This window comes from Lampetra planeri, chromosome 55 (genome assembly GCF_965212315.1).
Source record: "Lampetra planeri chromosome 55, kcLamPlan1.2.h2, whole genome shotgun sequence".
Taxonomy (NCBI): Eukaryota; Metazoa; Chordata; class Hyperoartia; order Petromyzontiformes; family Petromyzontidae; genus Lampetra; species Lampetra planeri.
This window is the reverse complement of record NC_136161.1, coordinates 3120782-3134441: the sequence shown is the minus strand read 5'-3', so window position 1 is coordinate 3134441 and position 13660 is coordinate 3120782. Positions and strand designations below refer to the sequence as shown.

At 47.6% G+C, this 13660-nt stretch overlaps 1 protein-coding gene across 1 annotated transcript in view; it reads right to left on the bottom strand.

The window, feature by feature from the left end:
• LOC144735478 (uncharacterized) overlaps positions 1-13660 on the bottom strand; it is a 123713-nt gene that overhangs the window by 71712 nt on the left and 38341 nt on the right. Inside the window, exons 6-9 of the mRNA XM_078617878.1 lie at positions 12027-12114; positions 8131-8210; positions 6788-7024; positions 2235-2682 (exon numbers count right to left, since the gene is read on the bottom strand). Of these exons, the coding sequence (XP_078474004.1) occupies positions 2235-2682; positions 6788-7024; positions 8131-8210; positions 12027-12114 (853 nt within the window). The remainder of the gene's footprint in view (positions 1-2234; positions 2683-6787; positions 7025-8130; positions 8211-12026; positions 12115-13660) is intronic.

Below are 13660 nucleotides of genomic sequence, written 5' to 3'. Positions count from 1 at the left end.
CATCGGCCACGCCGTAGCTTGTAGGGGATTTCCTGCCTTCAGAAGGCAGGATGTGGGGGCTGCCACTATTTTTCAAACAGCCCGTGTAATCTCCGTGAAAGAAAATGGGTCCATTATCATGTTTAATAGATTAGTGGATCAATTGTCCCGGCTGTAAACATTGCATGGGAGCGCCATGTATGTGAGGTCGCGTACAGTTTGCACATAAATATATGAAAGTGGTTTTTGACTCACACAGGTGTGGGGTGGCAATCATTTTCTATTCGCAGCAGTCCAAAGTATTACCTAGTCTGCTCACCATCTGTAGTTTCTCTTCCCATGAAGCTCAATTATCTTTAACCAAAGGCCTGAGCAGGGAATGCGTATTGACATTAAAATGTCATACGTTCGGTTTACAAGATTTTGCGTAACTCAGTAAATGTTACAAAAAATTGGGCCTACATGAAGTCGTGAGAAATCTTACAAGTCGATAATAATAGCATTTAATAACATTGATAAAATTATCAACATAACCATTAAAATTTACTCGCCTCAGCCATGGAGCGGCCTCAACACACGGAGTGAGGATGTCGCAGTGACCATGTGGGATGGGAGGTTTGTCTTTCTGGCAGCCCATGGGCTGTTGCGGTGAGTGATGACGTTTTTCAAGCGATGGCTCTTGCCAGAGGGAGGGTTACGATCTCACGACGACTTTGCCTTGCAATACGTCTTCTCCTATGACATTCATGATAATAGTAAAATCGTAGCCACCGAATTTATGGACAATATTAAGAGCCATAAAATAATAAAAATAAAACATAATAAAATAATTCTCACGACGTTTCGGCCACAACGCAAGCAGCCGTCCTCAGGTGAAGAACAGGTCTGTCAGAAAGACAGCGTCTGAATGAAAACCACCAGGCTTGGCAGCGTATATTTAAGCTGGGTTGGAAGGGGAAGAGCGCCCCGACAAATGAATTCGCATATCAAGAGGAATCTAGCATACCCATGGGAAATGCAGGTATGCGACCAGTACCACTTATGCCCGTGCATTATGCAGGAATAGCAGCATCAAATGGAGGGGATATGGGAAATGCAGGTATGTGATTAGTATTAATTATGCCCTGCATTATGCAGGATTAGCAGCATCAAAGGGAGGGGATATGGGAAATGCAGGTATGTGATTAGTACTACTTTTGCCCGTACATTATGCAGGATAAGCAGCATCAAAGGGAGGGGATAGGGGTAGCATTAATAAAGGGAAGGAGTGTTAATAGTATGTAGCTGCAGTAACTAAAACCACCACGTAAATTCGCATATCCTCTTGATATGCGAATTCCTTTGTCGGGGCACTCTTCCCCTTCCAACCCAGCTTAAATATACGCTGCCAAGCCTGGTGGTTTTCATTCAGACGCTGTCTTTCTGACAGACCTGTTCTTCACTTGAGGACGGCTGCTTGCGTTGTGGCCGAAACGTCGTGATGAGAATTATTTTATTATGTTTAATTTTTATTATTTTATTACTTCCCTTCTACGTGACTTTACCGAAAGAACCAAGAAGATGAATCCCTGCAGTCACGAAAACTTTAAATCGAAATATTAAGAGCCTTTTGTGTACTCAGGCTCCAAGCGAGGATTCGCTGAGGCTGCAGGTCTCTTTGCAGGTCTGTCTGCAGGTCTATCTTGCTGCGCCAATAAGCGTCAGCAGAGCAACCTGTACAACACTAAAGGGGGACTGCCTAACATCCCAAGGATTAACATTTTTTAATGCATCTTCACAGCCCTGTTGTCAATCCACTTCTGATGCCGTGCGGGCTGTGGGGGTTAAGTTGACCGTACTTTACTATGACGCTTGCTACCCATTGGTTAAAACGGTGATGCTTAGACACGGGAGCACAGAAGTACATAACAATGGGTTATGATGTACTGCCCTCTGCTGCCCAACATGATAACGGCTGTGTCGAGCTATCTCATGCATTTGCCAGTAAGACCATAAAATAGTTTTGGGTTTTCTTTTATGTAATCGGATTACCATTATTTAATCACGCACGTTGAATTTATGTTAATGATTATGCCCATAGTGTTGATAGTTGGGTTAACAGCAATAACTCAACATTTGTATGTCCCCATAACGTAACAAGCATCTCAGAGCGCAGAGTTATGTGGGCGAGCAGGTGGGAGTGAGCAAATGAAGGAGAGAGAGAGAGCAAGCGCGAACTATCAAAGAACAGCCGTCGCATGATCGATGATACAAACCTGGAAATTTAAAGCACATGTAGTAGTCGCCAGCTTGAGTGGAATTTCCTGGGATGACAAACCTCATGGGTGTCATTTGATCCACATTCTTACTGAGCTGTTGCGACTCGTTCATCGAGAAACTGAAGCTGTAGTTTGGCGGCTCGAGAGAAACTGGTTGTCGGAATGCGACGAATATCTCCAGCATCTGGTGAACGGTCGTCGACAGGATCTTGAGAGCGATCATCGATCCTTGTGTGCTGACAGTGAACTTCCGTTGTTGCAGGCACACGCTGGCTCGGCAGGTGCTGTTGATCGTTAATGTTTTCGGCGCCGAGGGATTTGTCAGGCGGATCGTGGCGGAAGGCAAGGCTGAGGCGATGCTTCCGGTCAGCTTGACGTTGATGACGGACGACTCTAGCCGATCTGTGGGGCTCCACACGAACGGGTCTGCCCTGAAAGAGACCAACTGAGCGCAGGCAGCAGTTACTCGAGGTCTTATGGTCGCCCTCTTATAGATAAGAGGAATATAATAAAGAATCAGGAGTTTATTTAACTCGGCTGGCAGACAATGTAATAATAGTTTGAAGATGGAATGAACAATCGCAATGAGCGTTTTGAATACTATAAGTACGTTTACACATGTATAGGCATTTTGCTCATTTATATTGACGTATAGTCAGATATGTGAACATCTATAACATATATATGAGTGCGCACTCCTCCGTGTGTTGAAAGGTTGGATGCATAAACATCTTCAGCCGTGTACCTGCACTGGGTGTGTGCCCTCAGTTGGTTAGGGCGGATTTGTGACGCCTTACAAGTGACGTTTTACTGCAACTTTAATTTTAACACGATTGTTGACCACAGGCCCAACATCACGCGGTCAGCAACAAAAAGCGCTATCAAAGTTGCGAATAGATCAATGTTGACAAGATTATTGTATAGAGAAAAGAATTATAAGCGGTCAGGAAGAGAGACGATGGGAAGGAATTCAAAAATGGAGCAGTGCAATAAATAATAACCTGCAGGGTGGTGAGTGGGTGGATTTCTGAGTTGTGACCTGCACAATGGTTGATTGCCACAGTGTAGACGAGACGAACCAGTCAGACTGATTAGTCATTGACGGAAAAAATGTCTACATCTGATTGGGAACATGTAGATAACATGACTGCTTCATCAGCCGCTACAATGTCAGCTAAATGTAAAGATATCCTGATTTCCAAGTTCAACCTCCTTTCCAAGAATAAACGAGATCCACACATTAAAAAGTTAGACGTTGACAAGGTTGTTATCAATCTGAGTAATAGCCCTATTTCCGATGGTCTAAAGTCGGTTTAGGCTAAAGGGTTCAACTTAGCAGTCACCTCCAAACACATACCAGTGGATGACATCATTGCCCAGGTCGATGTAGCTCTTAAGGGTTTGGGACACATCGCTGCAGATGTGACAAGATCTGAAATCGCTGCAACCCTCAAAAGCGCTAAGATACCAGTCAGCAACATCAGTAAGGATGAGCAGTTTGAGTTATCTCAATTGAAAAAGAGGGATAATATCATCATCCTCTCAGCCAACAAGGGCAATGCCACTCATCATGGATAAAACTGTGTACAATAACAAATATCAGGACCTACTTAATGATGGTAGTTACAACAACGAAGAGTATCAACACTAATTCAGCTTCATTAATTGAACAGACCAAACGGTTTTCCTTGAAACATTCTGCTGCTAGACCACCCAGATTATATGGCTCACTAAAAATCCATAACGAAGGTACACCACTCCGTCCCATTGTCTCCACCATTGACTCACCCACCTACAAACTGGCCCAATATCTGCCTGAGACCTTACAGCCATTCACTGGTAAGACAACCTCTTCTGTACTTAACTCAGCTCACCTGGTATCGTCAATTAAAGACATCTCAGTCCCCAGATGATTTACTCGTCAGTTTCGATGTAGTTTCTTTGTTCACCAAAGTACCTGTGCCCAATATTATTGCAATCATTGAATACTTGGTCCAACAAGGATTGAATGCTGATGTACCAGCCCTGGTGAAACACTGCCTCACCAACACATACTTCACCTGGAATGGAACATTCTACAAACAAACTGAAGGCAGCCCAATGGGTTCTCCCTTATCTCTGGCTGTAGCCAATGTTTTCATGGAAAATTTTGAGATGGACGCCATCCAGGCATCCACTCTATGGCCATCCCTGTGGAAGAGGTCTATAGATGACACGTCTGTCATCTGGCCACATGGCCGACCGGCTCTAAACCAATTCCTCAACCACATCAATTCCATACACCCAGCTATCAAATTCACCATGGAGGTAGAAAAGGATGGCATGCTACTTTTCTTGGATGTCCTAATTAAAAAGAGATTAGATGGCTCAATGAGCCATTCTGTCTACAGGAAAGTAACCCATACTGACGCCTACCTAAAACCTAATTCCCACCACCATCCATCCCAGAAGAATTCCCTCATCAAAAATACTACACCATAGAGCTCAATGTATCTATTTTATCTACGTGACATTACCGAAATAACCATAGAATATCTTTATTTGAAGCTTTCGTGACGACCATTCGCCACTAAGTGGCGATGATGTCACCACGACGCTTGTGCCAAGCTATATGCACCTTGAGGCCACGTGAAGTGTCGAACGCCCGCTGGCAGGAGGTCATGGGGCAGACCTAGGTGAAACGGGTCGACTGACTGAGATGACTGACTGAGATGACTGGCTGATGCACCACCTGTGCCCCCTACTGTGCCAACTTGCTGTGCTTTAGCCACCCGGTGCTGCGCTCATTGTTGCGAGCGTTGCTCCTCCGCCCTCCGATGTTGTTGGAGGGCGACTGCCTCCAACTGCCCTGTAGTGTACTTCACAAGCCTCTTCCACAGAGGCCGATCTTGACACCGCTGGTACCAGTTATCGGCAAGTCCACTCAGCTCCACATCCTCCTGTAACACATCACTCCATCTCTTCTCTAGCCCGTGCCGCGCCCGTTTAGCCTCTTGGATCCGGCCGAACAAAAGCTGTTTAGGCATGCCAACGCAGCCCTGGTCTCAAGGTGCACATAGCTTGGCACAAGTGTCGTGGTGATGTCACCGCCACTTAGTGGCAAATGGCAGTTGTTGTTGTTGTTATATCTGTGTGTGCCTCTCTCTGTGCGTCTCTCTCTCTCTGTCTCTCTCGGTGTGTCTCTCTATGTGTCTCTGTGTGTGTGTGTCTCTCTCTCTCTGTGTCTCTTTGTGTGTGTGTCTCTCTCTGTCATTGTGTGTCTCTCTATATGTGTCTCTCTGTGTATGTATCGCTGTGTGTGTGTCTCTCTCTCTCTCTCTGTGGGTATGCCTCTCGGTGTGTGTCTCTCTCTCCTTCCCTCGATGTGGTGTTGTCCCTCGTTCATAACTGGCTGTGATGTTTCCGCGTCACCGTCTTAGATGCCACTCCCGGATCTTACATTAACATGCTAATCTCTTACATTAACATAGCCACTTCCGCGCCCTCTGCGTGTAGGCCTCTCTCCGATCTTACATTAACATGCTAATCTCTCACATTAACACAGCCACTTCCGTGCCCTTGTTGTGTAGGTCGCCCTCCGATCATACATTAACATGCTAATTTTTCACATTGATATAAATAGCCCAGGCCACTTTGTTTATGACCCTTTGGCTACACCCATTTCAAACCTTTAAAACAGTCTGCTTCAGCAGCTATCCTCAATTTTTTCCACATGATGACGACCGCTTGTGTCGCGACCGAAACGTCGTGATCTATTTTTTTTTTACCTACGTGACTTTACCGAAAGAACCAAAGAGTAACCATAGAATATGGTAGACAGTCTTCATAATTGGTGGAAAAATCTACGAGTGAAGTTCACGGGAACAGTAACCACCTTGCTAGTAGCAATAGCAAAGTAATTAGGAGGACAATTGACTGCCGGTGAGCGAAAGGTCGTAGTATATCGGCGAATGCTGGAACATCATTCGCCATAACTACTTCACTCTGAGTCCTATCCGGTGCAGCAGCAAGATAGGAACTGGGTGCTGCACCCCAAATGTGACAGCAGTAACAGGATTCCAATTTAAACAGAATTTGTGTCATGTGCAGCGGTAGGAGCGGTGATAAACGTTACAGAGCAAGATATCGACATAAAACAGAAAACTAAGCTTTTCTGATGATTGATTAGCAATGCGAGAATGATAATGAGTAGTGAGAATCAGCAAGACTATCCTGGGCGAACTGGGGTAGTTACCCCCTTTATCTACTGATACATCCAAGCCAAGGTGGTTTTCCACTCTTATATTTTCCATACCAAGCCGGAACCAAACCCGTGCTATTCCAGCCTCAAAAATCACCTTGAGTCTTGTACGGGGGTCAAATGGAGGCCAGGCAGAGTGACTAAATTGACACGTCCACCGCTCGCAATGCCGATCAGCACGCACTGTGTCACTCGGATTCTCCAGTGGAGAAATCAACCTCGCGCCTCCAGAGCTGCACACAGGCTGGCTCGGCAACGGCCCCAGTGCGGGCAGTCAATCGGTGAGAAAGGGGCGCGTGGCGATGCATACCTGCAAGGCCACTTTTTCCGTGTTGTTGGGGTCGCAGAGGTTCCGGTCGAAGGCGACGTCTCCGTACTTCCCTGTTACATTTATATCAGCCGTGTCTGCATGACTGGCCGTCACCAGGGTCACGGAGAGGTTTTTGTGCTCCATCTCTCTGGCCGGCGTGCCAGGCATCTGCTGCGTATTGACAGCATTCCCGAAGGACTGTATGGTTTTGTATGCAAGCTTGAACAGATTCATGGCCTGTAAAAGAACAGATGTGAAACATAGACTCAAGGAGGAAAAGGAGGAAGCGTGGCAGGAGGAGGAGGGGGGGGGGGCTTCAAAATGGAAGCCTTAATTTATATTAATAAGCAGCTGTGTGCATCATCTCTGGAACTCTTTGACCAAACCCTCTACCATGGATTCCAACCCTGAGTAACATTGCTCCCCCTTACATCCGACAGAAAGCTATTGGAAACGATCAGTGCCAATCCAAGCCTGCCGCTACACAAAGTACGCCGCACGTCTTCAATCATCGCAACACCCGCTGTGGTCTGAACAGCCATGCCAGGGTGACGCGTGGCGAGCAGAGACAACGGTGGGGTTTCTGTAGTCATCCCCTGATGCCCACAACAAAACCACGTGGCCCATAACCGATCGCCACGCATTGCTGCCACCCATCCATGCAGTGTACAGGCTCAAGCGATGCTTACCATACATGACTATAACACGTGCCGTTTAATGTGCGTACCATGAGCATAACTGCCTACTCATTATATGCCTTCTTGTTGTCAGATGAAAAATTATGTGGAGAATGCTCACAGTGCTAATTTAAGCAAGTGTCCCAAGTAAAATTTTCAAGTTTAATAGGTTTTAGGTGAGAACTAAAAAAACGAGCATGCTCTCGTTCGCAAGAGTGACCCAGGGCATCAGTCTGCCAGTAGAGGGGTGATGAATGCTACTTTGGGTAATCCCAATTGAGTAATTTGCGGTGTAAAATTTTCGAATTTGGCAAACGTGGAGCCGGACACCCTAACACGATGGCCTTGTGAATGACGTCATGGGATTTTAACGTCCAATATGAAGCGGTAAGTGCATTGTATTATTATGGCGGTTATTGCACCCACATTATTAATCAGGGCAGCCGCTGGACTCGAACCGTAAATCTCTGCAACAAGCGGTGAATGCCCTACTGCTAGGCCACGTCACCGCCCCATCAGTGTTGACCTTGGTTATTACTTTGAATAGAGACTGCATGGGAATACCCGGTACAACACATGTAGCATGTGAATAACAATGTGTGTACAACACGTGTGCATGCAGCGTGTGAACAATAATATAATGTGCCAAAACGACATGAAGGGTACTTGTTCCGAGGTGTCGCTGAGGCTGGCTTGTGTCGTGATATGTGACGAGTCCAAGAGATTGCCAACCGTTTCCGTGAGATCTGTCAAAATTGGCAATCGATGGCCAGGTTACCAAGGACATTTGTCAATGCTAATACATTATTTCATCTGTGTTGTTCCTTTTCCCAACTTGTATCTCGATTGTGCTATAGTTGTCATTTCACAAGGCAAAGAATCCATTTGTATCTCTGTCATGGAGCAGTGCAACCCTTCGTGTTAGATAATGGCCCATAGAAGTAGTTGCCAAGGAGCTGCTGCTGAGATCCCTTCAAGTGACCTCTAGCCTACACAATGGCGCTCATAATGCTTACGACAGTAATATTCATTGTACGAAAGTTAAACCAATCTTTTTCATTCTCAAAGTTAGAATGAAGCCAGTTTAAAATGGAGCAAAAACGTAACGTGATGGGGTTTGTATGTGGGGTAAATGGTGACCGGGCTAAGGCCATCAACTCACTGCACCCGAAAACCAAATTTAACCACAGGCAGCCAATAGCCTCACTTCGAAGTCAGCCGTTCCAGCTCAGCGCTTTAAACTCTTAGCCGTGAGACCACCTCATTGTTTTTAAATTCTTAGCGTCATTTTGGCTATGTTCTAATTTGGCAATTTTTTTACATCTATGGGACTTTTATTGCAAGTATATTTAAAAAAATCTGTTCTCATAATTTTGATACTAGTGTAATAACAGCCATGTATGACTCACGTGGCGATCGGCTTGCCGAACCCGCTTTGTAGCCAATGAGGGGAGAGCCCGGGAGCATGGTCTCGGCGTGATCACGGCATGTTAGCTAAGGTGATTGGCTTCCCCGATCTTGGCCTCAGCTAATGGGAAGCCGGATCAGAGGCGTGGTCCCGGGAGTTGACGGGGAGTGATCTGGAGCGTTCGACGCTGACTGCTGAGGATTGGCTTAGGTGTACCACGTGACCGAGGGATTAAGAGGGGGAGAGACGGAGGAGTCGGGAGCAGACCTGGGAACGAAGAGAGCAGGAGCCACGTGCGTACGGGGCTCTGGGTGCCACGTGAGCGGTGCGACTTCGCTGGCTGTCTGCCCACTTCCCGTTGCCTGCCAGCAACGGGGAGTGTGTGTGTAAACTGTGGAAGTGGAAAATAAAGGACTGATTCCAGAAGCCATCTCGAGAAGATTTATTACATTGGTGTCAGAAGTTCTTCTGGGACCGTTTGGACGATCTTCAAGATGTCCAAGCACCTCAGAAAGAAGAACCCACCCGAGCCTCCGTCGGAGGAAGATGTCGAGACGGACGAAGATGGTCTGTTGGGGAATACAACTCCTCTGCCGCCGGCTGCTGCTACTCTCCTCGACGCCTCTCAACGCCGACAGGGTGAAGATACGACCACCTCAGGGGCGAAGGACGGATGGCGGCTGATGGCGGAGCAGATCGAGTCATTACGCACAATTCTGCTGAGTTTGGTGACAGCGGTAGCATCCTCACCAGCCGTGGGTCGCCAGATAGCAGGCCAGCTTAACGCCGCGGATCGAGATCCTGCCCAGGAATCTGCGTCCGCCACTGCTCCTGCCACGCGGGAAGAGGCCGACATCTTGGGCGGAGCGGCAGCACCGGAGCCGTTGGGCGCCATTTTGTGCGAAGCTGCCACCACGCGGCTGCTGGACGCCATTTTGACTGCGACAGGTGGAACGCGGGAAACAATATCGGAGATGCCCGCGGCATCTGCCTGCCAACTCGGACATCGCCTTCCACAGATTAAGGAATTTATCGCCGGGGGCGAATGGAGTGCTTTTACGTGGAGCTTCGAGTCGGCCTTCAGATCCGTGCGATGGACGGAGGCGCTGGAAGCGCTACCTACACTGCTCGATGATGTTTCTCTGGGGGTCTTCCGCTCCATCCCGGCGTCCAAGAAGAAGACGCTTCGTGATGCTTTCACAGAGATGGCGGAGTTCTACGACCCGCCGACAGCAGCCACTAAAAAATGTATGTCACGTCGCCGAGGATCGGAGGAGTCGCCTTTGGCTTATCGGGGGGCGTTGATGGCGCTGGCCATGGCCGCTTACCCCGACGCGACGGCCGATCATCTGGATCCTCTCATCCTTTCCCATATGCTGGAGCTGTCCCAGGAGCTCAACATTTTGCTGCCGGTATGCGGCCACGAACCGCTCACATCGCAATGGGTGGCGCTCTGCCTGGACGCTAAGTTTAACATCAAGCGCTGGGACCAGATGGCGCGTGGACGGGGTAACCCGAGATCGACGGCCCACCCTTGGGGTGGTCTCCACGACGGGTCGTCCACTGCTCCGACGACTCTGGCGATGACGAGGTGCTGGCTGCTGCTGTTCCGCACGGGATTCCGAGACGGCGGCTGCGCGATCAGCGTGGTGACTATGCGAGCCATCCACATGCGGGGGCCGAGTTGACCGACCGCCGGCCGACGACGGCCACGTGTTTCAAGTGCGGCCGACGAGGCCATTTCGCCCGCGACTGCCGCTGCCGACCTCTGCCTTCGCCACTTCCGCCGAGGGGGCCTCCATCTCCTCCACCGGCCGCGGAGCCGCGACACCCTCCGGCGAGTCAGCACAAATCGAACACCCGGCAGATGAACAGGTTTTGAGGGCTGATGAAGCCCCCGCTGTCCCCCCTCCAACGGGACCTTCCCTGGACATGACCGAAAACGAACAATCTTCTTCTTCACGCCTACCACCTCCTGTCGAACCGGCGGCAAGGCGACCGTACGCAGAAAGCGGAGAAGGTCCCGCGTCGCGTACGCGATCTGAATCTCTCCCGTTTCGTTAGCGTCTGATTGTCTTGCTGTCCCTTCCCTGTCGTTACCGCGCTGCAGGGGCGCCCTAATGTATGTCTGGTTGCTCATGGGTGATTCTGTTTTTAAGTGTTGTTCGGCGCATTGACGCCATTTCACCCTTTATTGTTAAATGCTGCCTTGGCGCCCTAATAAGCAATTTTATGGAATCGGCTAATCACCCTTTTCCCAGCCGAGACGGCTGATTTTTTCACCGGGGGGGGAGGGTGATGTAATAACAGCCATGTATGACTCACTTGGCGATCGGCTTGCCGATCCCGCTTTGTAGCCAATGAGGGGAGAGCCCGGGAGCATGGTCTCGGCGTGATCACGGCATGTTAGCTAAGGTGATTGGCTTGGCCGATCTTGGCCTCAGCTAATTGGAAGCCGGATCAGAGGCGTGGTCCCGGGAGTTGACGGGGAGTGATTTGGAGCGTTCGATGCTGACTACTGAGGATTGGCTTAGGGGTACCACGTCACCGAGGGGTTAAGAGGGGGAGAGACGGAGGAGTCGGGAGCAGACCTGGGAACGAAGAGAGCAGGAGCCACGCGCGTACGGGGCTCTGGGTGCCACGTGAGCGGTGCGACTTCGCTGGCTGTCTGCCCACTTCCCGTTGCCTGCCAGCAATGGGGAGTGTGTGTGTAAACTGTGAAAGTGGAAAATAAAGGACTGATTCCAGAAGCCGTCTCGAGAAGGTTTATTACACTACCAAAAGGTCCCATAGATATAGCTGCTCAACCCGAGCTATTAATACTTTGGTTCTTGTATTGCCTTAGTACTTTTGGTGTTCTCTGGTCTAATTACTGGTGAGACAAGGCCATAAAGAAGGCTGTCTCTGTTGTCGACCAATCAGTATAAAATACAATGCATTTATATAATCAGAGCATGTTTGTTTGCCTTGCAATAGTATAATCGTTTTAACATTTGACGCCCGGCACAAATGGAGCAATATCACATCCGCATTACATTTACAAACCATCCCACCGAAATCAGCCTTTCCTCAGCTTTAAGGCCGCAATGACCCATGGCAGTGTGAGGGAAATAATTGATAACATTCCCAATGTACAAGAGGATATGGACCTCACCTTTCGATACATTGATGACGTTGCTCAGGGATGACAACCCATTACCAAGAGTCTCGGCAACAAAGAGGTTACTCTTCCCCAGAGCATCCTTCAGGAAAATAGAAACCAATACACACCAAACGTTAAGGTTCAGAGATGATCATAGTGAGTGCTGTCGATGCCACCACACCTCGCCTTTCCTTCTTTCCTCAATTGACAACTGACCTATAAGCTCCGCTCTTAATCCTTTGACCACCACCTGGCATGATGCCTTCTCTTTGCTACACACTCGGTCGCAACGAGAAGACCTGACTTTTTAAAGGACTGCTCATTTAGTTTTAGATCCTCCCCTTTAAATTTCGATTTAAAGCTTTCGTGACTGCAGAGATTCATCTTCTTGGTTCTTTCGGAAAAGTCACGTAGAATGGAAATAATAAAATAATAAAAATGAAACAATAAAATAATTCTCCCGACGTTTCGGCCACAACGCAAGCAGCCGTCCTCAGGTGGAGAACAGGTCTGTCGAGAAGACAGAGTCTGAATGACTCACCCCAGGATTGGAGCGTCTATTTAAGCTGGGATGGAGGGGGGAAGCGAGCCTTGACAAAATAATTTGCATATCAAGAGGAATTTAGCATATTTATGGGAAATGCAGTTATGCAATTAGTACTACCTATGAAATGCGTAGGAGGTTTCGCGGGGGGTTTGAAGTCATTATGCCCATGCATTATGCAGGCTTAGCAGCATCAAAGGGAGGGGGTAGGGGGTAACATTAATAAAGGGAAGGAATGTTAATAGTATGTAGCTGCAGTAACTAAACCACCACGTAAACAACAAAAGTATAAACTACATAGTATCATCAGTATACTATATATACTCTCCAATAAGCTGAGCTACTAACAGTAAGTAATGCATTACAATTCTATGTCGCAAAAAAATGATATGCTTCCAGCTAAACTTTATTCTCTTATATCACACGAGTCTACACCGTATTATATACTGCCATAGACAAACCCAACATTAAATGATATACTGTATTACTATACCCACCCTATACCTTATACATTGTAATATTACACTATGTATTATTCTACCCACCCTACTGTATATCACATTGCTGTATATTCATTATACAATTACGATACTATATATTACTTTGTACATTGCATTAAACATTACAATTTTATACTATTTAGTATTATACAATCCGCTATACACTATACCATTGACCGTCGCATGAAAGATACTAAGAGGAAGCAACGAAATATGTCAATGGGAGAGTAGTGATCAAGAGACTTGCAGCGGAGCAAAGAATCCATTCCCTGTGGAGAATACAAGATATATAGTCAATGCCAGTGAGTGGAACGCGGTCTGAAAGTCACCGTAAACGTGAACACAATCAGTTAAGATCCGAAATGGTGTATTACGTCCTTCCAATGTTTGCTGAGCCAGAATCCATCTTCTCGGTTGAAATTGTCTCTGTGTTTGTATATGTGGATCGCCTCATGAACAAATCTCTCATGGTAGCCAGATGTATTGCAGAGAACCTCTGTCTTGGAGAAGTCAATATCACGTGAGCCCACTGAATTGTAACAGTGATCTGCCACGGCTGAGGTGTTTGTCCTACCGTGTTTCAAGTCTGCTTTATGTTCACG